The sequence below is a fragment of the Chrysemys picta genome, chromosome 12 (genome assembly GCF_011386835.1).
Source record: "Chrysemys picta bellii isolate R12L10 chromosome 12, ASM1138683v2, whole genome shotgun sequence".
Taxonomy (NCBI): Eukaryota; Metazoa; Chordata; order Testudines; family Emydidae; genus Chrysemys; species Chrysemys picta.
The window spans coordinates 31477631-31501746 of NC_088802.1; the positions used below are offsets into that span (position 1 = coordinate 31477631).

Sequence of the window (24116 nt, forward strand, 5' to 3'; positions counted from 1 at the left end):
AGATCAGTGGTCTGGCATCCTCGCACCGTTCCTGTGTGGGGAGGCTTACAATATGGCCGTGGCGGCTGTGGCAGACTAACCCCAGCTGCAAGCAGAGATCCTGGCCAAATCCGGAGCAACGACAGCATTGCGAGCCCAGAGGTTCCATGAGTGGCTGTATAGTGAGGACAAGGCACCATGGTCACAACTGTTTGACCCAATCCACTTGACCCGGAAGTGGCTGTGGCCCGACGCCCTCAGCTCTGAGAAAATGATGGAGCTCCTGGTGCTGGGGGCTACCCTCGGGCCTCTGAGCCTGGGTTGGCCAGAATGACCCATCCACCTGGTAGAGAGACAGCTGGCAGCCCCTGAACTGTTCCAGACCCCAGGAGATGAGGCATGACAGACCAGGAAGCCAGTCCCAATCCTGAGGCCCTGGACTGTCGAGAATGCCAGGAGAGCCATAACTGGAAGGAGGGGCACTGAGGAACAGCCCGAGGCCCTAAAGGGACCAGGGGGCTTCGGAGAAGGGGGTTGAGGGAGTGGGCCGAATAGCCCAATGCAGAAGGTGACAACCAGGGTAAGGTATCAGTGTTACGAGTGTGGGGAATTGGGGCACATAGCAGCCCAGTGCCCCTACAGGAAGGAGCCCATGCACTGCAATCTGGGGTATCACGGGGAGGAATGTAGCCTAATCAGCCTGGTGGGGGTTGCAACGACCCCACGTGGGTACATGAGATTGGTAAAAATTAATGGCATCGAGACCATAGCTTTGGTGGATTCTGGGAGTGCTGTCACACTGGTCTCAGGGAAATTAGTGGGGCAAGAACAACTGGCGTGGGCCAAAACCACAGGAGTAATGTGTGTCCATGGCACCGTAAATTTCTACCCCACGATCCCAGTGAGGGTTGAGATCCAGGGGAATATTACCAAGGCGACCACAGGGGTGGTCTCCGGACTCCCCTACCCGGTCTTAATCGGGACTTTGCAGGGTTTGAGAACCTACTCCCCCCAATAGGGCCAGAGGAGGGCAGCAACCCCCAGACTGAGATTGAGGCACCCACACATAGCCCCGCCCCAACTTTCACCAGACTTGCCCAAGAATTATTTTCACCCGTCCAGGAAGCCCCAGAAATCTAGGTGGGAAAGGAGGTTAAATAAAAGGTTAGGAACCAGGATTTTGGTGGGGAACCAGAAAGCCACCCTGGTTGGCAGGCAAACCTATTCAGGAGGCCAGAAGACAGCTCGGACCAGTGAGGACCTGCAGGCAGTCCCCAGCATCAATAGGAGCAACTCAGGGGGCAGAGTTGAAACTGATCCCATAAAATTAGGCCAGATTGGTCTTGCATGTGAGAATTTTGGGCAGGACCAAGCCTATGACCTACTATATGCAAACATGAGGGAGGAGGTAGTGGAGGTAAACGGCATGTCCGCAGAGGGGAAAACCAAAGGCCCAGAGCCATACTACATGGTCAAACACAATCTGTTGTACCACATAGCCCAAATATGGGGTGGGGGGAGAAGTAGAGCAGCTCTTAGTACCACGGAAGCACACAAGGGCAGTGTTAGAGCTAGCTCACAGCCATTTATTTGGAGGACACCTAGGAGTAGATAAGACCCTGGATAGAGTCCTAAGGAGGTTTAACTGGCTAGGAGTATGGGTGGAAGTCTAGTGCTATTGCACCTCCTGCCCAGAATGTCAGATGCACAGCCCCTGGCCTCACTTACGGGCCCCATTGGGGTCCTTGCCTGTTATTGAAGTCCCTTTCAAAAGGATAGCCATGGACCTAGTGGGTCCTCTAGAAAGATCGTCCTAGAGCCACCGAAGCATACTTATCATCCACACCACACAGTACCCAGAAGCCATCCCCCTAAGAAGCCCCACGTCCAAAGCAATAGCAAAAGAACTGGTCCAGGTTTTCACTAAAGTGGGCATCCCTAAGGAGATCCTGAATGACCAAGGGATTCCCTTCATATCGAAATTAATGAGGGACATATGTACCCTACTCCACATCCAGTCCTTGCAAACCTCAGTCTACCATCCTCAAACAGATGGTCTGGTAGAGCGATTTAATCATACCCTCAAAAGCATGATCCAGAAAGTAGTGGCTCGGGACAGAAAAGACTGGGATACCCTTCTACCGTACCTGATGTTTGCGATACAGGAGGTTTCCCAGGTGTCTACTGGATTCATAGAATCATAGAATATCAGGGTTGAAAGGGTCCTCAGGAGGTCATCTAGTCCAATCCCCTGCTCAAAGCAGGACCAATCCCCAACTATATCATCCCAGCCAGGGCTTTGTCAAACCGGAGCTTAAACACCTCTAAGGAAGGAGATTCCACCACCTCCATAGGTAACCCATTCCAGTGCTTCACCACCCTCCTAGTGAAAATGTTTTTTCTAATATCAAACCTAAAACTCCCCCACTGCAACTTGAGACCATTACTCCTTGTTCTGTCATCTGGTACCTCTGAGAACAGTCTAGATCCATGCTCTTTGGAACTCCCTTTCAGGTAGTTGAAAACAGCTATCAAATACCCCCTCATTCTTCTCTTCTGCAGACTAAACAATCCCAGTTCCCTCAGCCTCTCCTCATAAGTCCTGTGCCTCAGCCCCCTAATCATTTTTGTTGCCCTCCGCTGGACTCTTTCCAATTTTTCCACATCCTTCTTGTAGTGTGGGGCCCAAAACTGGACACAGTACTCCAGATGAGGCTTCACCACTGCCGAATAGAGGGGAATGATCACGTCCCTCGATCTGCTGGCAATGCCCTACTTATACAGCCCAAAATGCCGTTAGCCTTCTTGGCAACGAGGTCACACTGTTGAATCATATCCAGCTTCTCGTCCACTGTAACCCCTAGGTCCTTTTCTGCAGAACTGCTGCCTAGCCACTCAGTCCCTAGTCTGTAGCAGTGCATGGGATTCTTCCGTCCTAAGTGCAGGACTCTGCACTTGTCCTTGTTGAACCTCATCAGATTTATTTTGGCCCAATCCTCTAATTTCTCTAGGTCCCTCTGTATCCTATCCCTACCCTCCAGAATCTCTATCACTCCTCCCAGTTTAGTGTCATCTGCAAACTTGCTGAGGATGCAGTCCACGCCATCCTCCAGATCATTAATGAAGATATTGAACAAAACTGGCCCCAGGACCGGCTGCCAACTAGACATGGAGCCATTGATCACTACCCATTGACCCCGATGATCTAGCTAGCTTTCTATCCACCTTATAGTCCATTCATCCAGCCCATACTTCTTTAACTTGCTGGCAAGAATACTGTGGGAGACTGTATCACAAAAGCTTTGATAAAGTCAAGGAATAACACATCCACTGCTTTCCCCTCATCCACAGAGCCAGTTATCTCATCATAGAAGGCAATTAGGTTAATCAGGCATGACTTGCCCTTGGTAAATCCATGCTTATTGTTCCTGATCACTTTCCTCTCCTCTAAGTGCTTCAGAATTGATTCCTTGAGGACCTGCTCCATGATTTTTCCAGGGACTGAGGTGAGGCTGACTGGCCTGTAGTTCCCCGGATCCTCCTCCTTCCCTTTTTTAAAGATGGGGACTACATTATCCTTTTTCCAGTCATCTGGGACCTCACCTGATCGCCATGAGTTTTCAAAGATAATGGCCAATGGCTCTGCAATCACATCCACCAACTCCTTTAGCACCCTCGGATGCAGCGCATCCGGACCCATGGACTTGTGTTCGTCCAGTTTTTCTAAATAGTCCCGAACCACTTCTTTCTTCACAGAGGGCTGATCACCTCCTCCCCATACTGTGCCACCCAGTGCAGCAATCTGGGAGCTGACCTTGTTTGTGAAGACAGAGACAAAAAAACCATTGAGTACATTAGCTCTTTCCACTTCCTCTGTCACTAGATTGCCTCCCTCATTCAGGAAGGGGCCCACACTTTCCTTGACTGACTTCTTGTTGCTAACATACCTGAAGAAACCCTTCTTGTTACTCTTAACATCTCTTGCTAGCTGCAACGCCAAGTGTGATTTGGCCTTCCTGATTTCACTCCTGCATGCCTGAGCAATATTCTTATACTCCGCCCTGGTCATTTGTCCAATCTTCCACTTCTTATAAGCTTCTTTTTGCATTTAAGATCAACAAGGATTTCACTGTTAAGCCAAGCTGGTTGCCTGCCATATTTACTATTCTTTCTACACATCGGGATGGTTTGTTCCTGCAACCTCAATAAGGATTCTTTAAAATACAGCCAGCTCTCCTGGACTCCTTTCCCCCTCATGTTATTCTCCCAGGGGACCCTGCCCATCAGTTCCCTGAGGGAGTCAAAGTCTGCTTTTCTGAAGTCCAGGGTCCATATTTTGCTGCTCTCCTTTCTTCCTTGTGTCAGGATCCTGAACTCGACTATCTCATGGTCACTGCCTCCCAGGTTCCCATCCACTTTTGCTTCCCCTACTAATTCTTCCCTGTTTGTGAGCAGCAGATCAAGAGGAGCTCTGCCCCTAATTGGTTCCTCCAGCACTTGCACCAGGCAATTGTCCCCTACACTTCCCAAAAACTTCCTGGGTCTCCCCCTTCGAGCTACTATATAGATACCACCCACGTGGCATATTAGATATCACCAAGGAGGATTGGGAAGAACAGCCTAACCCAGGGAAGAATGTCATTGAGCACATGGCACAGATGAGAGAGCGAATAGCCCGAATGACCCCCGTAATATGAGAGCATTTGGAGAAAGTACAAGAGGCCTAGTGGACCTATTACAACCATCGGGCAAAAGCAGGGAGAAAGCAGAAGAATGGGTGCTGGTACTGGTACCACGTTAACTTACTGAAACCCTGGTGCGACTGGGAGACAGATAGATGGCTCACAAGGGCAAGTGAGGATATCCCCTGAACTAACCCCAGAACAATGAACAGAGGTCATTGATATGATCCAGCGGAACCAAGACATGTTCTCCATGCAGCCAGGCCGTACGACGATGGTCCAACACCATATCATCACCTACCCAGGAGCAACGATAATGATAAAACCATACCGAGTACCAGAGACCAAAAGGGAAGAAATTAGAGTGGAGGTGAGGAGGATGCTGGAACTTGAGGTTACTGAAGAATACTACAGCCAGTGGTCCAGCCCTAGCATCTTACTCCCCAAGCCTGATGGCACCCTGAGTTTTTTTAACGACTTACGGAAGTTGAACAAAATATCCCAATTTGATGTCTACCCAATACCACACATCGGTGAGCTAGTTGATCAGTTAGGCAAGGCCCGATTGACCACTCTGGACTTGACCAAAGGCTATTGGCAAATCCCCCCTGGCCAAGGACACCAAGGAGAAGACCACTTTCTCTACACCAGACAGCCTCTTCCAATACACCATCCTCCCTTTTGGACTCCATGGGGCCCATACAACATTCCAACAACTAATGGACAAATTACTATGACCCCATGCCAAGTATGCTGCCGCCTATTTAGATGACGTAGTCATCCATAGCTTTGAATAGGAGATGCACCTAGAAAAGTAGAAGAGGTGCTAGACACCCTTAGACAGGCCGGCCTCACTGCCAGCCCTCCCAAGTGTGTGGTCAGGCTTGCCGTGGACAGATACCTCGGGTATGTAGTAGGAAGGGGGTTGGTGAAACCTCAATGGTAAAAGGCAGAGGCAATACAGGTTTGGCCCCGACTGGTCCACAAAAATCAAGTCAGAGCATTCCTACCGATACTGGGGTACTATCATAGATTCATCCCTCACTTCGCCATGAGGACATGGCTGTTGACGGACCTGATAAAAGCTCGGGGCCCAAATATAGTAAAGTGGACCAATGTGGCAGAAGACGGAGATGCATTTACAGATTTATGGATGGCCCTTTGCAGTCATCCAGTGCTCATAGCCCCAGTCTTCAAGAAGAAATTCATCCTACATACAAATGCCTCGGAGGTAGGGCTAGGGGCCATCCTTTTGCAGATGTGGGGGAGGAGGAGAACCCAATCCTGTACCTCTGCTGGAAACTGCTCCCCAGGGAGCAATGGTACAGCGCCGCTGAAAAGGAATGTCTGGCGGTTAAATGGGGCACAGAGACTCTCCGATACTATTTACTGGGGTGGCCGTTCACCCTTGTGACAGACCATGCTCCACTCCAGTGGATGCACAGAAACAAGGAGAAGAATGTGAGAGTCACTAGATGGTTCCTATCCCTGCAACCCTTCCATTTCCAGGTACAGCATATGGCCGAAAACCAACACGGCAATGCTGATGGCCTGTCACGACAGCACTGCCTCTCATCCCATGTAGCCCAACCCTGTAGCATTGAGCGGGGGGGTGAGGGCGGGAGGGAAAATATGTGATACAGCAGGGCCAGAGGGAAGCAGGAGAGTGATAGATGGGAGATACATAAGCCACAGGATGATCAGAGCCTTATTCCCTGTGGACCGAGGAGAGGCTACTACAGGTTAATTAGAGCACCTGGAGACAATTAAGGCCCTGCCAGAGACCTAATAAAACTCCCTGCTTCAGTCAGACAGGGAGGGGGAAGGAGAGATGACTGTAGTTTCGAGGAGTACTCTTGTTAATCAGAGGATCAGAGTACCAAGGGAAGGGAAACCCTGCTCAAGCAAAGCAGAGGGACTCCCCAGGCACACAGGACTGAGAGAAACCCTGCCCAAGGGGGGGAGGGCAGGAAGCCCACAAAGCTGAAGCGGCTGGGACCTGGAGTAGAGGACAGGGCTGGGTCCCTTCCCAGCTCCCCTTCTCTCTCCTACCAGGGCACTAGCGGATCCCTCAATGCCCAAGAATAGGGGCAACAGGCAGAGCCCTGACTCATCACAGGAAGGGAAAGCACGGAACCCATCATAATAGCACCAGCCATTTGCCACATTACACAGGGAGCAGATCTGATTTGTGGGGTCAATTTCATGTAACACAACTCCCAGGAAGTTGAATTTAGAAAAATTCAAATTGGAAATAAGATACAACTTGTTAACAGTTTCAGAGTAACAGCCGTGTTAGTCTGTATCCGCAAAAAGAAGAACAGGAGTACTTGTGGCACCTTAGAGACTAACAAATTTATTAGAGCATAAGCTTTCGTGGACTACAGCCCACTTCTTCGGATGCATATAGAATGGAACATATATTGAGGAGATATATATACACACATACAGAGAGCATAAACAGGTGGGAGTTGTCTTACCAACTCTGAGAGGCCAATTAATTAAGAGAAAAAAAAAAAAAAACTTTTGAAGTGATAATCAAGCTAGCCCAATACAGACAGTTTGATAATAAGTGTGAGAGTACTTACAAGGGGAGATAGAGTCAATGTTTGTAATGGCTCAGCCATTACACAGTGTGAGTAATTAACCAGTGGAACAGATTACCAAGAGTTTTGGTAACTTCCTCATTGCTTGGTGGCTTTGAATCAAGACTGGATGGGTTGACAGCATTCACTTACATCATACAGAAGAATAATTTCCTCTACTCCAGGAATTCCTGGGTGAATTCTGTGGCCTTGTACACCTCTACCCCAATATAACACGACCCGATATAACACAAATTCAGATATTACGCAGTAAAGCAGCGCTCCGGGGGGGGGGGCGGGGCTGTGCGCTCCGGCGGATCAAAGCAAGTTCAATATAACGCGGTTTCACCTATAACGCAATAAGATATTTTGGCTCCCGAGGACAGCGTTATATCGGGTAGAGGTGTCTTTGCATGAGGTCAAATTGGATTATCTTAATGGTGGCTCAAATTCTTTAAAAATGTAGGGATGACAGTTTACAAATATTTTGTGTATGTTTAGTTAGAAAAATATAAGTGCACAAACCTTAATAAGACTCTAGAGCTAACAAGTACAACACAAAAGCCACTTTTGGTTCTTTGTATGCAAAGTGCTCTACAATCTTTATTTCCTAGACACTGAGGACAGAATAAACAATAATTACAAAGCGAAGTGACAGAGATTTTCACATTTTGTGCATTTCTCAGTCACTTTGCAGCATGGAGACATCCTCACTCTTCTCCTTCAATTTTCTTATGAACCTCGCGGCTCTTCACCCGGAGCTTATTGACCTGGGACTCCGCAATGTCAGCCCGCTCCTCAGCCTCTTCCAGCTCGTGCTGGATCTTGCGGAACTTGGTGAGGTTGACATTGGATAGTTCCTCCTGAGGATGGAGAAAGTGTTGTGAAAACCAAAAGGCTAACCGTTCCCCTTCTCCCACATTTGGGACTTGATTGGATGCAACTGTTTGCCGAGGGGAAGGCCCAAACTCTGTCACCCACTGACCACTTCTTACCTCATAATTTTCTAATTTAGAAAATGTATTTAAAACTAATTGAAATACTTTTGCAAACATTTAAGAGTTATGTATCTTTAGCTGTGTATGTTCACTGATAATGCTGGAGTCTTTTGCATTTGCAAAATGACAGTAAACATATGATTGTTACTAAAAGTTTATCCTATGGTGGATGGGACAGTGAAGAAATCCAAATGACAGATGCCACACCATTCTCGCTCATAAGCATTTTAAGGGGAACACTTTAGATGAGCAGTCTAAAAAATCTCCTATTTGCTAGATTTTGTATTAGATTCCCCAAAAATTACCTTTCATACAATTAGAATGTGTGCTCATGCTTTTGCAAGAAAAGGGCAATTGGTACTTTCTAGTGAGATGCATCTTACAAGGAAGAGGAAGACAGAACTGAATGAAAGGAACAGATCAGTTGTGTTATAACAAAAGCACTATAACCCTTTCACAAAAAACTTTAAAAAGTTTTAGTTCCCTAGTGCAAATCTATCTGTGTGAAACACACACACACACACACACACACACACACACACACACACGGAGTGCAGGGCCGGCTCCAGGCACCAGCCCACCAAGCTTGTGCTTGGGGCGGCACCTGGAGGGGGGCGGCGCGGCGCTCCAGCCCCCGGGGAGAGTGGGGCCACGGCCGGGCTCACCGACCTCCCCCCGGCGCTCTGGCCGCCCTCCCCCCCGGCGCCCTGCCCCCGGCCGCCGGGGGGAGAGCGGCGAGCCCTGGCTGGGGCTCGCTGCCCTCTCGCCGCCCTGCCCCCTGCGCTCTGGCCACCGGGGGGAGAGCGGAGCCCCGGCCGGGGCTCGCCGCCCTCCTCCCAGGACTCCGGCTGCCCTCCCCCCGGCTGCCGGGGGGAGAGCGGAGCTCACCGCCCTCCTCCCAGGACTCCGGCCGCCCTCTCCCCCCCCCCCCGCAGGGGGGGGAGGAGCGGCCGGCGGCTTTTTTGCCGGGGGAGGCAAAAAAGCCAGAGCCGGCCCTGACGGAGTGGCTCCTTATTTTTTGTGTATTGTTGCAGGGAAATCAAAAGTATTCTGATAGATAGTGGGGATTTAAATAATTAGAAGAGCTACTGGACAGGTGATTTACATTCTGGGACAAGATAAGAGGGAGTTTTATATTAAAAAGACTTTAATGGTATTTACTGTATGTACTTAAAATTTGAGTGGGTAGTGTATACTGTAGTTCAGATAGCTTCCATTCTAACCCCTTTCTCAGTTGCTCATAACTTTCTGTGACAAATTCTTTTCAAGAAATGTACAAGCACCCCTGAAAAACAGGAGGAGTGTAAATATTCCACCAGCCTGATAACACCATGCTACAGAATGTACAAGAATGGTAAACCGAACAGGTACAGGCCAAAGGATGTGCAAGTTCTGCTATGATGTACACAAGTCCTGATTTGTTCCAAGACCGAAGTACCTCAGCCATTGCCCCAGGGGAAGAAACGTTCTTTGATAAGGTGACAGCATTTTCTGGCTCTGGCAAAATTGCAACTTAAAGGTATTATTTATATCTGAATGAAATTGTGTTTACTGCAGCCTCCCAGATCCATTGTTCTGGGTTGGCACTGAGTTGTGGGAAGCCCTCTCCCAACGATGTTGCTCTGAACCCATCCAGGTGTCCACAAGAGATGTTACAATGGCCAATACAAACAAATTCTCTGTATACTTGAGCTGTTATGCAAAAAACAACCACAAGGCATCAAACAAATTTCTGGGGCTTAGATAGGCAGACATACAGACAGACAATTAGTGGAAAACAACTTAATATCATTCTCCTCAAAGTAGCAGAATTTCTATCCCATAAGAGGATAAATATTCGCCTGCCTCAGAATGATACTTACAGCCTCCTCGGCTTGTCTCTTGTAAGCTTTCACTTTCAGTTGTAGTTTGTCTACCAGATCCTGGAGCCTGAAAACATTCTTGCGATCTTCCTCAGTCTAAAAAGAGTTCGTAATGGAAGAGAGTCAATTCATATCCCAATTATTTGTCTATTTCCTTCATATTATAAAGTGAAAGCAATGTTCCATATCAAACATTTTGGTAAGTAGGATAATAAAGATTATAACATGGATATTTTAATAGTCTTTTAAATGATTTCCTGGTGAACTCTTTGTTTTTCCATAGTATTACTGTTCACTGTCTTACTGTTTGAAAATGGCAATAAAAATTCTGACCTGCAGGATCACATGCAAATAATTCATGCTCCCAGGAGAAGGATGTGACAGCACAAAGGGCCTCCCTCCTTACCTGATAGGACAGTTCCTTTACTCTTCTCTCATACTTGCGCATACCCTTGATAGCATCAGCGCTGCGTTTCTGCTCATTGTCAACCTCACCTTCCAACTCACGCACCTGAAATGAGAAATGGATCGTTGTGTTTCACTGTGACAGGACATAGGAAATGCTCCTAAATGCACAAATATGGGGAATACACACTCTGGCCTCCAGTTTCTGGATATGCTTCTTGCCACCCTTCAGTGCCAGCTGCTCTGCCTCATCCAGACGGAGCTGCAGATCCTTCACCGTCTGGTCCAGGTTCTTCTTCATCCTCTCCAGGTGGGCGCTGGTGTCCTGCTCCTTCTTCAGCTCCTCCGCCATCATGGCCGCCTAGTGAGTAAAGAAAGGAAACCGGTCCAGAAAACCAGCCATTTCAGGTGCAAACACAGCCATATTCTCCAAAGAAAAGTGCCTTCAACTCACATCAGTGATTGCTTTCTTGGCCTTCTCTTCTGCATTACGCGCTTCCTGAATTGTCTCCTCCATTTCACTCTGGATTTGGGAAATGTCTGTTTCCAGCTTCTTCTTCGTGTTGATCAGGCTGGTGTTCTGTTTAACAATAACAGACAAGACGTGTTTACAGTTAGTCCCAAAATATTGACTCTGGAACATGAACTGAATATTTGTACTTAAGGTACAGGTTACTATTAAAATGTTGTAAAACAGAACTCTCCTCTAAATGAATTATCACTGCAGAACATTGGCAGATAGTCAGTGACGTGCTGTGAATATTTTGAGATAGAGCTCTCAAAAACATTGTCCCTCCCCACCCAGTCTGTGACAAACCCTGTATACCAAGGCTGTGTGCTTGCAGAAAGGACAGAAGTAGTGAGTGAATAAATACTTTATTAATACAAAGAAAAATCTTTCTCATTGCCTTAATAAAGGTAGCAGTAAGGAGTACTTGTCAAACAAACACAGGAAGCACCTCACACACATGTTTGATATATATTGCCGTGTATTGACAATTTAATGTAGCTCACACTTCAATGTGTGTCATTACAGAAGGGTACAATGGGAAGATCATCTTTTAATGTCTACTGGTGATATCATCCCTTGTGAAAATAGGTTGGAAATAGTGGTGCAATCTGGTCAACTCCAAAAGCAAAATAATTGCTCTTTAGAAACACTTTCTGAGCCTAAATATCATCACTGGGAAAGATGATTTAACAGTATCCATCAACAGAAACTACATCTGAGGCAGGAAACCCACCAGCTCTCCCTTCAGACTGGTTCAGAATGATTCCAAAATGCTACCTGAGACCCCTGATATCCCCCTCCATCACTCAACTTCAAGTATTGCTATAATTGCCTCTGACCTTCACAACCCCCGTGTAGCCTTCAACACGGACTTGCAGTTTTCTGCTTCCATTTCAGCAATGGTCCATCCTACTGAATATTGCCACAATACTCAGTTCAGAAAAGTTCTTTACTGCATCTTAACACTGCCTATCTCTGCTCTTTGAAGAATATGCTGTGAATATTTTAAGAGCTCTCACAAACATTACCCCCATAACCTGTGACAAACCCTATGTGCCAATTGTTGTAAATCTGGTCCATTCCAAAACAAAATAATCACTATGTAGAAATACTTCCTGAGCCCCAGGGTGACTTAAAAGTATCCAATGACAGAAACTGTATAAGAGGCAGGAAAGCCACTCCCAGAGCCTCTGAGACACTTGCCCCCCTCCATCACGTCACTGCAATTATAACCTTCGTCATCCCTGTGTCATCTTCAACACAGCAACATGAGGAAAAACAAGGATGGCCTTGCAGCTTTTTGCTTTCTGTTTAACAAATGTCCAGCCTATGGACATTAGCATAAAGGCCATTTCAGGAACAAAAATCTTCTAAACACCCCCTAGCATTGCTCTTTGGAGCAGGGAACGTACAGAGCAGTCTCCTGCGTAGGGATTTGTGGGATTTCTTTTCACACTAGACCCTGACCTGGGTGTGCAGGAGCTGCACTCGTTCACTTGCATCCAGAAGCTCCTGTTCAGCCACTTTCCTGGCCCTCTCTGTCTGTTCCAGAGCTGACCTCAGCTCCTCAATTTCAGCCTGCATCAGGTTAGCTCTGCGCTCAGCCATGGCCACCTGCTCCTTCAGGTCTTCTTGGCTTCGGAGAGCATCATCCAAGTGTATCTGGGTATCCTGTAAAATGAGTGAGAGAAATTAGCTGGAGGCGCAGACTCCTTGGCATGCTGAAAAAACCAGCTGAGCTATCGCACTAGGCATGTGTGGCTTACTGTACCTTGAGCACTCCTTGTGTGTTTCGCAGGTTCTTCTGTGCCTCTGCAGCCAGGCGGCTGGCATGGCTCAGCTGGATTTCCATTTCATTCAGATCCCCCTCCATCTTCTTCTTTAGCCTCATGGCTTCGTTTCTGCTCCTGATCTCAGCGTCCAGGGTGCTCTGCATGGACTCCACAGCTCTGATATGGTTTCTCTTCAGCTGTTCAATTTCCTCATCTTTCTCAGCAATCTTCCTGTCAACTTCAGACTTTACCTGGTTCAGCTCAAGTTGGATGCGGAGGATTTTGCCCTCTTCATGTTCTAGTGAAGCCTTAACAAGAACAAGTGAAGGATCAATAAAGGGACAAAAATAGTTTTTTCCTTCCAAATAAAGTGTTAAATGCTCCCTCAGACTGGAACGTAGTGCTGTGGGTAGCATGGGCACTGAGTACATAGCTTCTAGCACAGCATGTGCTGTCCCCCGTCCCTGTGAATTATCCCACCGTGTTTAAAATAGGATACAGCTCCAAGGTTTTCTGACTTTCTCTCTGTAAAGCAGTGGCTAATGGCATGTGTACCTCAGCTTCCTCCAGAGCGGCCTGGATTTCTGATTTCTCTTGCTCAATCTGCTTCTTCACTTTCTCCAGCTCATGCATGGCCTTTCCCCCCTCTGCAATCTGCTCCGTGAGGTCAGAAATCTCCTCTGTTGGGTTACAGACAAATAACATAGTCAGATAAAGGGCCCAAAGAGAGAGATTCTCCTTAGAAATGCCACAGGCACAGACAGATTCACTTTAGAGTGTTGACAAGCTTTCCAGAAGCCCCATGTTAGGAGAAGAAATCCAGGGACTTACGCTGCAAGTTCTTGTTCTCACGCTTCAGAGTTTCAAGTTGATCCAAAGTTTCCTCATAAGCATTCTTCATCTTAAACAGCTCCGTGCTGAGAGAGCGAGACTCTTTCTGGGAAGCTTCCAGTTCAGCCTGCGTTTCCTCGTATTTTTGCTTCCATTCTGACAGAACCTGAAGAACAACAAGACCTTAGTCTAAGCAACGGAGATCACTAGAGGATGCTCCATCCAACATCCACAAGGCTGAAATACCTTATCAAAATTCTTCTGCTTCTTATCCAGAGCTGCACAGGCAGCATTAGATCTTTCCACATCAATCATCAGGTCCTCCACTTCATTCTGCAGCCTCTGCTTCGTCTTTTCAAGGGAAGCACATTTGGAATTCACAGCTTCGACATGTTCTTCAGCATCCTGCAGACGCTGAGCAAGCTTCTTCCTGGAAGATTGTAAATACAGCTCCCATTTAGTGAGCAATGTGGGAATTAAACTGTGTGCAGCTGCTCTGGGATTCGTGAGAGCATAAGTCATCTCTTCTGGGCTGTGACTCCAGTGCATACATAATATGTGCCCTCTCCTAACCTTGGAGACACTACTGCATTTGGACTTTCCCCCTATTGTTTCCCAGGAGATATATACACTTTAGTTTTTCTTTTTCTCTACCATACATCACACCTGGGCCCCATATACTCCGAGTATCTTTGGCCTCTTCCCATTTCCACATTACATTCTTTGTTTCTTCCAGCCCTTCCCCGATCCCAGCACGTACTTGGCCTCTTCCAGTTCCTCTGTGCGCTGAATAGCGTCTGTCTCATATTTGGTTCTCCACTGGGCAACTTCACTGTTGGCCTTGGACAGGGTGCGTTGCAGCTCACCCTTGGCTTCCTGCTCCTCCTCATATTGCTCCCGGAGCAAGTCGCAGTCATGGCGAGCAGACTGCAAGGCGTGGGCCAGTGCGTTCTTAGCCTGGAGATACAATAGTGTTAGTACAGTGTTGCTAAATATCCTGGGAATCCTTCTGACAGTATCCTCCATCAATTGATGGAGTGGTAGAAACCCCATTGTATGGAGGCATTTAAAATTGATCTGGATAAATATAAATATACCGCAGGGAAATTACCTGCATTATAAGGGGCTGAACTAAGTGACTTAATAAGTCATTTCCCTGTCTAGTTTCCAAACTGGTATGATTTTATACAAGGTTAAAGCATCCTTTCTAGACGATGAATCAGGCATCAAATGAAACCTCCAACCTTCAGATGAAGACAATACAGTTGGAAAAATCCTCACCTTTATCTCCTCCTCTAGATGCCTCTTCAGTTCCTCAATCTGTTGGGTAAAAGCCTGCTTGCCTCTTGAGAGCTGAGAAACTAATGTATCTTTTTCCTCTACCTGGCGTGAAAATTCACCTGAAAAGGACAAAGTGAAATAGGAGGGATTTAATGAGACTCAACTGACAATGATGGAAACAATGTTTATTCACAGATGAGACAAAATCATATGTTAGATGTGAGAAACTCCTGTTACATCATCCAGTCTATCTCTCTGCCAATCTCTTGTTCCCTACAGTACATTTTCTAGTAGCTTTTTCTAGTCCACTTTTCTAGTTCCATATAATTTTATAGACTCATCACCTGTGGCAGTCTAATACATCTCGCTGTCAGGAAGGTTATCCTAATATTGACTCTAAATTTTCTTTTCTTAGTTTCATTCCAGTAGTCCTACTTATACCCTTGGTGCATCACACTAAACATAGTCTTCCACCCTTCGTATTTCCATTAAAATAAACTAAGTTATCACTTAGCCACACTGTACGTTACTATCTTATTAAATCATTTCTCATTACTAGTTCCTTCATCACCTTGGTCAGGGTTGGATTAAAGAATTTTGGAGCCTTGTGCACTGTGGAAATTGGGGGCCCCTTATCTTCCTTAAACCCAAGACACAGCATGTGATATACAGTCTGTAAATATGGCAGCGTGTCTCAGTTAGCTTGGCATTGTGCCAAGACTCGAATGATCCAAATGTGTATATAGAGGGAGAGGTATAGACAGCCTTCTGAGAATCAGAGTGAGAGCACCTGTATCCCAATCATTTTCCTCTTGCACCTACTGATTTCAGAGTAGGACCATGGATTTGGTTTTAGGGCCCAGAGTGGAAGTTTGCAGCTCATTGTACAGCCACACAAGTTTGAGTCTCCCAATACTTAAATGAATGTCAGTGCCAGCCAAGCCCAATAACATGGTAGCTTTGCAATGAGAGTTGGTTGCTTCCTTTTACTCTTGACAATAAAGGTGCCTTCATAACCTCAGGTCACCACAGGACTTAGCATTGTTTTTTTCACATACTGGACATCAGGAATAATAACTTATCCACCTTTCACTAGGGGTCTGTCTACACTGCAATGTAAGCCCAAGGTTAATAGAACTCAAGTTAGAAGACCTTGGGTATATTAACCTAGGGTTTGAGCATCTACACTCATTTGTAACCTCAGGTTAGGAACTGTTGAACCCTGGGTCCCAACCTGGGGCTCCAATGTCTATGCTACATTGTGCGGGACTGAGTTCAGCCACCCATGTCCCAGACTTCTTAGCGCCATCCCAAAATGTGGCCACTCTAGCCCTTTGTTCATGGTGCAGTGGGGAAAAACTTGATTGTCTGGAGGACAAAGAAAATCAGCCTGTGGAGTTGTGCAGTACTTTTGGCAAACTCCCAGAGCACGAGTCCTGTGGGGCAGCGTCTACACTGCAAAGCAATAGGGCTTGGGCCCTGAGTCTTGGCTTGACTCAGGCTTGGACCCTCCACCCCCATGGGGTCCTGGGACCCTGTGTCTGAACCCAGGGTTAGTGTGATTTGTGTGTAGACAAAAAGGGGGTTAGGCTTCAGCTCGAACCCTGGGCTTACTTTCAGTGTAGACATACCCTGAGAGATCGGATCGTGCCACCAGGACTTTCCCAAAATATCTAGATGAGATAACTATTCTAAATTGGTAGAGAAAGTTCAGATAAGACTTTTTAAAAATTGAATATGAAATATATTAGTATTAATAGATCTAGAATATTTAATTTAAATATACATGGCCATTTATTAAAAATTTAATACCAACGCTCTGTCTCTTCTTTTGCTCTGGAAAACATTTGCTAAGTAAGCTAATTGCTGGGGTATATTTATGAAATGGGACTTAGAAATTAATGTGACCATGCCCAGTTGGCTCTTCAGCTACAGGGGGAAAGTTCCCAATGAAAGCAAGACTTGCCAGAGACCATATAAATCAGAAAAGAGCAAGTACATTTGTGCATTGGAACCTGAGTGAGCCTCCTGAGCCACGGACGCTTCGCTGCCTTTGAAAAACAGGCAGGGCTCAGAGAGGAACTTTGCCAGCTCCTCAGGGATAGGGGCTCTGAGTCTCAGCTGGCTCTGGACACATGTTGGATCCAAATCAATACAAATAAGGGACTGACTCTGAGACACCAATTGTGGGATTGGGCTTCACCAGCCGAGCAAGCAAGCAAGCTGGTTCTTTTCCCCTGAGAAGAAGGGTGGACTTGAGTACCAGGATGCCCAGCTCCCAGGACCCAAAGATGACAAAGATGCAGAAGGAGACATGGACAAGCGGAAGCCCAAAAAGCGACCCAAGAAACCAGACTCCTCCCAGAAGCCCCCTCCTCTTAGGTATCTCTGATCACCATGACCATTCGGGAGAGCGCTAAGAAAAGACCCAGTGCCTAGGGCGCCAGACCTGCCAGTTCATCTGCCTACGGTGCCAAACCTAGGTAGCCTGCAATCCCATGCAACAGGTCACTACACCACTCACTGAAGTCTGGCCCAGCCACCCCCCAGCATGACAGCTGGGGCAGTCGGGCCAGATTTAATGGGACACAAAGGGGATTGCCATCGCTGAGAGTCAGAAACACTGGCCACTGACTACCCATCCCTGGACACACACGCCACCCTGTCCCTTCTGTTCCTCACATAGACAACCCCCACCAGCCTGACTCCCCCTCTTCTCCTCCCAGGCATCCCTCATCATCCTGACCCTCCTCTTCCCCTCCCAGGCTCCCCCATCACCCTGACTCCCCCTCTTCTCCTCCCAGGCATCTCCCAATCAGCCTGATCCTCCTCTTCCTCTCCCAGAAACCCCCCACCAGCCGGACCCTCCTCTTCCCCTTCAAGGTGCCCACCACCATACCACCCTGACCTCCCTAGCCCATGAGCCTCCTAGAAGCCTCCACCAGGTAGTTTCCCTACTCTACCCTCCCAGGAGCCCCTGCCACCCCACCCTGGTCCCTGCTCCTTACCCCTCCCTGCTTGCAGCAGTGCTTTAAGGCCTATGGACTCTGGACAATTCCCATGGAATTGTGGGAAATCTTTAATTCCTTGACAAGAATCATGCCAAAAGAATCTGATATACTCAAAGGCCTTGCATGTAGTTAATAAAGGTCTACATCATGTATTGACATTAAAAAGCTGAAGCCTAAAATTATTTAAAAAAACCCTAAAGTATAGTCCTAGCTCTGACGTGCAAAGGAACATCCAAATTAACCCTTTGTTGTAAAAATGGTCCCTACAACATTCAATAGAGAGTGTTTAGAACCGCCCTGTTTTGTGTGACGTGATGCATTTGCCCATGCAGCGCAAAACTAAACTGAGCTTCTTTGTTGTCATATTAGTTGGCAAATGTAAATCTACTCTGGGGTCCAGTGTGTCTCCCAGACCTCTCTCAACATTCCTGTTTCTCAGAGTTCCTCCACCCATCAAGTACATGTACTTTGGTTCATCTCCCCTTAGATCTATTAGTTGTAACTTTCCAAAAAGCATCTTGTGTTGTTATTTTCCTGCTCATCTTCCTAATCTCTGTAGGTTCCTTCGTATTATTTTTATCCTTGCTGGGTTTTGCAACTCTCCCCATATAAGTATCCTCTGCAAATTTCATTAGTGTGTCATTTCCCCTGTCTTCCTTATTATTCTTAGAAGTAGCAGCAGTAGCAATGCATTTGGTGATGTGTTCAAAATAAAACAAAAATCTTTTAGTCTTTATTCTATTAGCATGAAGTATTCAAGAAGGGATTTCTACTTGATAATGACCTGACTTATGATGATCTAGAGTGTTTATAGGCATCACATAGAATGGCAGGTAGATTCTAAGCCATAGAGAGATAAATTCACCATTGTCAGAAGTATCCCAATTCTCGGCATAGACTGGTCAAATTTCTACCTTGAAGCAAACACTTAGAAGTGTCTTACCTGCTTCTGTCTGTAGACGAGCTCGTTGAGTGCTCAGGTCATTGATCAGGCGCTGGTGCTCCTCTTCCTTTGTCTTAACCTCACTAAGCTGATCTTCCAGAGTGCGGCAAATCTTCTCAAGGTTTGCCTGCAATATGTGAAATGGACAAAAGGAAAGAGGCTACACAACTGGCTCTGTTGTATTCTGAGATCACATGAGGTGCTAAGCATCTGCAACTCTCATGGACCACAAAACGCTAGCCAGCGTTTAAGAGAGAAAACAGTTCTATAGTCAGACTTATATCACTAAGATTGCAGGATTTATAGAAGATATGCACCACGATATGTAGTAGTGTGTGATAATGTATTGTCATAAATCATTCAAATGTTATCTCACTTGTTTAAATTAAGGAACAGATTGTCAGTTGAGATGCAGAGTCCTTGATTTTTATTTTAAATCATGATTTATTGCGTATTTACTATTAACAAAACTCATCACTTTACAGTGATCAGAGGGAGGGAAGGGAGGGCAGAAGAGAAAAAGGCAGGAAAGTAAAAAAAAGTGAGGTTGAGATAATTAATCTGTCAGAAGTTTTTAATGTTTTTATTTTATTACTTAAATTTTAATAATTTAATTAAAGTTTCAGTGTAATAATAATAATAATCGTGAAGGTCTTTCCTGCTAACGTGGTACTAACCTGGACTAACAAAGGTACAGGCCTTTGGATTCCAAGTTTCTTTCCTATCAAAACATTGGCCATTAGCCTTAGACTTTATTCAACCCTGCATTTGGTTCTTATCTTATAAACCAAAAGTACCCATTAGTTATCATTATATTAGTGCCAAAATTACTTATCGCCAACTCATAGTAATACATGTACAGCTCTTACCCTTCTTTTACACCCTGCTTACATGTAAATTTGATATAATTAAATATAAATCCTCTGTTCTTTTCAGCTGCAATAACACTTAGGGTAAAGACAGCACTTTCAATACACAACTCTGTACCTTGGCTTTGGAGACAGTCTCCATGTTACTAGCCAGGTCGTCAATCTCCATCTTCAGTTCACTTTTCTCTTTCTCCAGCTTCTGCTTGACTCGTTGCAGGTTGTCGATTTGCTCCCCAAGCTCTGCTGTGCTGTCCGCGTGCTTCTTCCGGAGGGCGGCAGCTGTGGCTTCATGCTGCAGAGTGGCCTCTTCAAGGTCTCGGCGCATTTTCTGGAATTCTGCCTCACGCTTCTTGTTCATCTCAATCTGAACCGCTGTGGCTCCACCAGCTTCTTCCAGCCGCTCACTGATCTCCTCAAGTTCCCTGGAGAGATCACCCCGCTGCTTCTCTGCTTTCGCCCGAGAGGCACGTTCAGCCTCTATCTCCTCCTCCAGCTCCTCAATACGAGCCTAGAGAACGACAGGAAACACTAAGACTGTGGATTCATTCTGGGGTCAACACCAGTATGGCTGTCAGCAGAGTACTGCTGGCATAACACCGTAGAATAGATGCAGCCTACACTGACAACACGGGATTCTGGTGGCAAGGAAACACCACCTCCCTGAACTAGGATAGCTACATCCAAACCCACTGAGAGAAATTTGGGTCCCTGGTAAATCACGTTCACTGTGTCCACCTCTTTCCATTTCACTTTATTTACACAGATGTTAAAGATGTTTTGGGTATCCCCTGAGCTCAGGACCCTGGCACAACTCTCCCTCCTTTCTCCCTCCTCTCGTCCGCCTACATTGATGGAAGCTTTCTTCCACCAACACAGCTGGTGTGCATCTACACTGGGCAAATCTATGTCAGTCAGGGATCTGGTTTTATCAAACCCTTGGCCGACATGACTATGTCAACCTAACTTAGACCAAGCCTAAGAAAGATGGTTTCCTTTTAACTGAACTCGTTCTGAAGGCCAGAAGAGAAAGAATTAATGACTAGCCTGTAACTCTTTGATCTTCTTCTGCAGCTGGATGCCCAGGACTTGCTCATCCTCAATTTTGCTTTGGAATTGACTGATTTCAAAGTCCTTCCTTTTCACACACACAAAGAAAAAAAGAGTTAGTACTGGAACAAAATGTATCTGCATAACACCCCCTGCAAACCATACCTACTTCTTCAGTTTTTCCTCCAGCTGCTGTTTATCATTTTCTAAATCCATTGTGGATTCCTGGGCCAGCTTCAAATCTCCTTCAAGTTTCCTCTTAGCTCTCTCAAGGTCCATGCGAATCTTCTTCTCTTGCTCCAGCGACCCTTCAAGCTAAACAGAAAAAGACCATAAATTCTCTGCTAACAGGAGCCTGATTTCACACTGGTTTTATTCTCTCAATATGTTATTGTGCCTACATCGTCCACTTGCTGCTCCAGCTTGGTTTTAGCTTTGCTCAGTGTGTTCACTTTGTCCTCTTCTGCCTGCAGGTCATCCAGGGTCTGCTGATGGGCCTCCTGGAGGGCTTTCTTTTCCTTTGTCAGTTTAGCAATGGTTTCATCCAGGACTGCCATCTCCTCAGTGAGGTTTTTCACCTGCAGAGTTGAACAAAGGTAGTTAACGAAAATGGATACAAAACATTATTGTTTGTGAACCAACAGTGTCATATTTTAGAATGTTCGTTAGAGATTCTGCCTTATACCTTGTTTTCTGTGGCATGTTTTTCCTTTTCAACCTTGGCCAATGTTAACTCAAGGTCATCAATGTCTTTCTTCAGCTCTGAACACTCGTCCTCCAGTTTCCTCTTTTTGGCTGTCAGCTCAGCGTTCATCTCCTCCTCATCCTCTGCTCTTTCACTCAGTTCCTTAATTTTAGCTTCAAGTTGGATTTTGGTTTTGATCAGCTGGTCACATCTTTCCTCAGCATCAGCCAAGCCATCAGATTCCTACAGTGAATCCATTATTAGGATCTTTTCTAAAAGGTTTTTTTTTTAACTGGTGTTTGTCTCATAATGACTTTTACTGCATCTTTTATAGCATGGAATAGGTATTTTATAGTTATGGTTTTGATGACACTTCCATTTGTAGCTCATATTTTCAGTCACTTAAAATTTTCCAGAAAAAAACAACCATTTGTCCTGAAATTTATCTAATTTCAACACAACTCAGAAATGAAAAAAAATATTTTTCAAATATCTGGCCATAAGTGAAGCATCTCTCACCAGTTCATATTTTTGGCCAGAGGAGTTCGCTCTCCCCCCGGGGCACCACTGGGGGCCCTGTGCTCCCCCCTCCTACCCGGCACTGCCAGAGGGTACTCTGTGCTCCCACCACCACTGTCCGGGGATGCTGTGCTCCCCACTCTACCAATCCCTCCCTTGCCTGCCCCATCCCCAGAGGCTCTGCTCACTGCCGCACTACTATTGGTTAAGAGGATTGTCACTCCGTATCATCTCAGCGCTAATTGGTGGAGGCAGAGAAGGGGGCAGGGTGAGTGAACTCCGGAGAACTCTGGCTCCTGGAAGAGGGGATCTGGCTGCCCAGCACTCACTCTCCCTCCACTGCCCTGGGGCTGCCTAGAGTGGCCAGACAGCAAGTGTGAAAAATCAGGACGGGGGTGGGGGGTAATAGGAGCCTATATAAGAAAAAGACCCCAAAATCAGGACTGTCCCTATAAAATCAGGACATCTGGTCGCCCTAGGGCCGCCAGAGGAGTTCTGTGCCCCCGCCAATTACTGGGGGGGCCGTGTCCCTGCTTTTCCCGCCTTGCACACACCCTGGCTCATAAAGCAAGTACTCAGGGTGCTGCCACTCTACTTCTGTGGAGGGAGAGAGAGAACCCTACATCCGCCACTGCTGCTCCAGAGGAGAGGAGGCCCTTTCTGCCTCTTCTTCTGGGAAAAGAGGACCTCGTACTGTGGTCACTGCTTCTCTGGGAAGGGAGGAGCCCTGCTGCCACTGCCATTTCAACTGTGTGTGTTGGAGGGGTGGGGGGACCACATCACAGGGCTGGGCTGTGCGGGTGGAGCCATAGACGGCCCCTTGTCATGGTGTGTGTGAGGCTCCAGATTGCCTTAATCCAGCCTGGGATGGCAACATTGGTGACATAATACATTTAAAGGGTACAGCAGATGTGTAAATTCATCAGGGGTTGTGAATACATTGGCACTGTCACAGTAAATTGCCATGGATGAGGCAGGAGTATTTAAAGAGCATAACTTTGCTTCTCCAAATTTGCTTGCTCTCACTTTGTTTTAGGGCATGACCTGTCATACATGGCTGGGAGTATTGTTATTTATTAATTTATACACCGATACTTTATATTTTAAACATGGGGAATATTTTATCTTGGCCAAACACTGATCCCAGTGCTATTAATGGGATGCTTCATGGGAAAGTGGCATTGGGAACTTTCAGCTTGGACCTTTCTACTGTACAATAAGGGTTGAATGCACTGGTGATACTCACAGACTGTACTTGGAGCTGCAGGTCGTTTTTCTCTTGCAGCAGGGTCACCATTTTTTCCTCCAGTTCTTTCCTTTTTGCCTCAGACTTAGCAAGCTCCTCCTTCGTTTTCTCAAACTCTTCCTTCATGTTGGCCATCTCCTTCTCAGATTCAGCACTCTTCAGCAAGGGCTTGATCTTGAAGTACAGCTTCATCCAGGGCCAGTGCTTGACATTCATGAACGAGCGAACGTTGTATTGGATACAGAAGATGGACTCTCTATAATGTCATCAGAATATATGGTCAATGTTAAAGGCCAGATTCTGCAATGCTACTAATTGTGAGTAGCATTTATTCAGCCAAGTAGCCTCATTTGAGTTCAAATGGGGCCACTCACATGAAAAAATACTACTCTAAGGGTTACAGACTCTGGACCTGCTTGAGCCTTAGAAAGTCTAGGGGGAGTAAAACTCCACTGTCGGTCTCCTCAATGTGCATGTTGAACTAATGTCTGTTCTCTGTTGACTCACGCTCACAAACCAGGATGAACTTTCGCTCCCTCTTTACACATCACATCTGTAACTGACTCACTCCCTCTGATGAGTGTTTTGGAGTCTAAGGAACTCTGAACTGGTGTAACTCATGCTGAGGAGCCAAAGAAAATTTAGCATAAAAGTACCCAACTGGAAGATGGAAGTTAAGGTGGAAGTTAAAGTTGGCCAACCCTAGTCTAACACACCTTCTTCTTGCTCCTTGGTATAGCAGTTATATCGATTTGCACTCCCAGATGGAGCTGGGCAAATAATTGATTTGTTGGTTCACTGGCAGTTCCGAAAAATAAAATAAAATAAATCAGTTTGTGTTGAACCAAAACTAATGTTGAACCAAAACTAACTGATAGTATTCTGGGGCT

The 24116-nt window shown here is 46.3% G+C and overlaps 1 protein-coding gene across 2 annotated transcripts in view; it reads right to left on the bottom strand.

The window, feature by feature from the left end:
- Positions 1 to 6991: 6991 nt before the first annotated feature.
- Positions 6992 to 24116, bottom strand: part of LOC135972061 (myosin-1B) — a 32305-nt gene continuing 15180 nt past the window's right edge. For both annotated transcript variants that reach the window (XM_008163809.4, XM_065562666.1), the window contains 19 exons: positions 23227 to 23482; positions 21462 to 21704; positions 21178 to 21354; positions 20946 to 21091; positions 20774 to 20864; positions 19848 to 20237; positions 18861 to 18987; positions 14907 to 15025; positions 14386 to 14582; positions 13872 to 14055; positions 13626 to 13791; positions 13350 to 13474; positions 12794 to 13102; positions 12490 to 12693; positions 10966 to 11091; positions 10702 to 10872; positions 10513 to 10617; positions 10107 to 10202; positions 6992 to 8109 (listed from right to left, as the gene is read on the bottom strand). In XM_008163809.4, coding sequence (XP_008162031.1) covers positions 7957 to 8109; positions 10107 to 10202; positions 10513 to 10617; positions 10702 to 10872; positions 10966 to 11091; positions 12490 to 12693; positions 12794 to 13102; positions 13350 to 13474; positions 13626 to 13791; positions 13872 to 14055; positions 14386 to 14582; positions 14907 to 15025; positions 18861 to 18987; positions 19848 to 20237; positions 20774 to 20864; positions 20946 to 21091; positions 21178 to 21354; positions 21462 to 21704; positions 23227 to 23482 — 3385 coding nt within the window. In that variant the 3' untranslated portion in view covers positions 6992 to 7956. The remainder of the gene's footprint in view (positions 8110 to 10106; positions 10203 to 10512; positions 10618 to 10701; positions 10873 to 10965; positions 11092 to 12489; positions 12694 to 12793; positions 13103 to 13349; positions 13475 to 13625; positions 13792 to 13871; positions 14056 to 14385; positions 14583 to 14906; positions 15026 to 18860; positions 18988 to 19847; positions 20238 to 20773; positions 20865 to 20945; positions 21092 to 21177; positions 21355 to 21461; positions 21705 to 23226; positions 23483 to 24116) is intronic.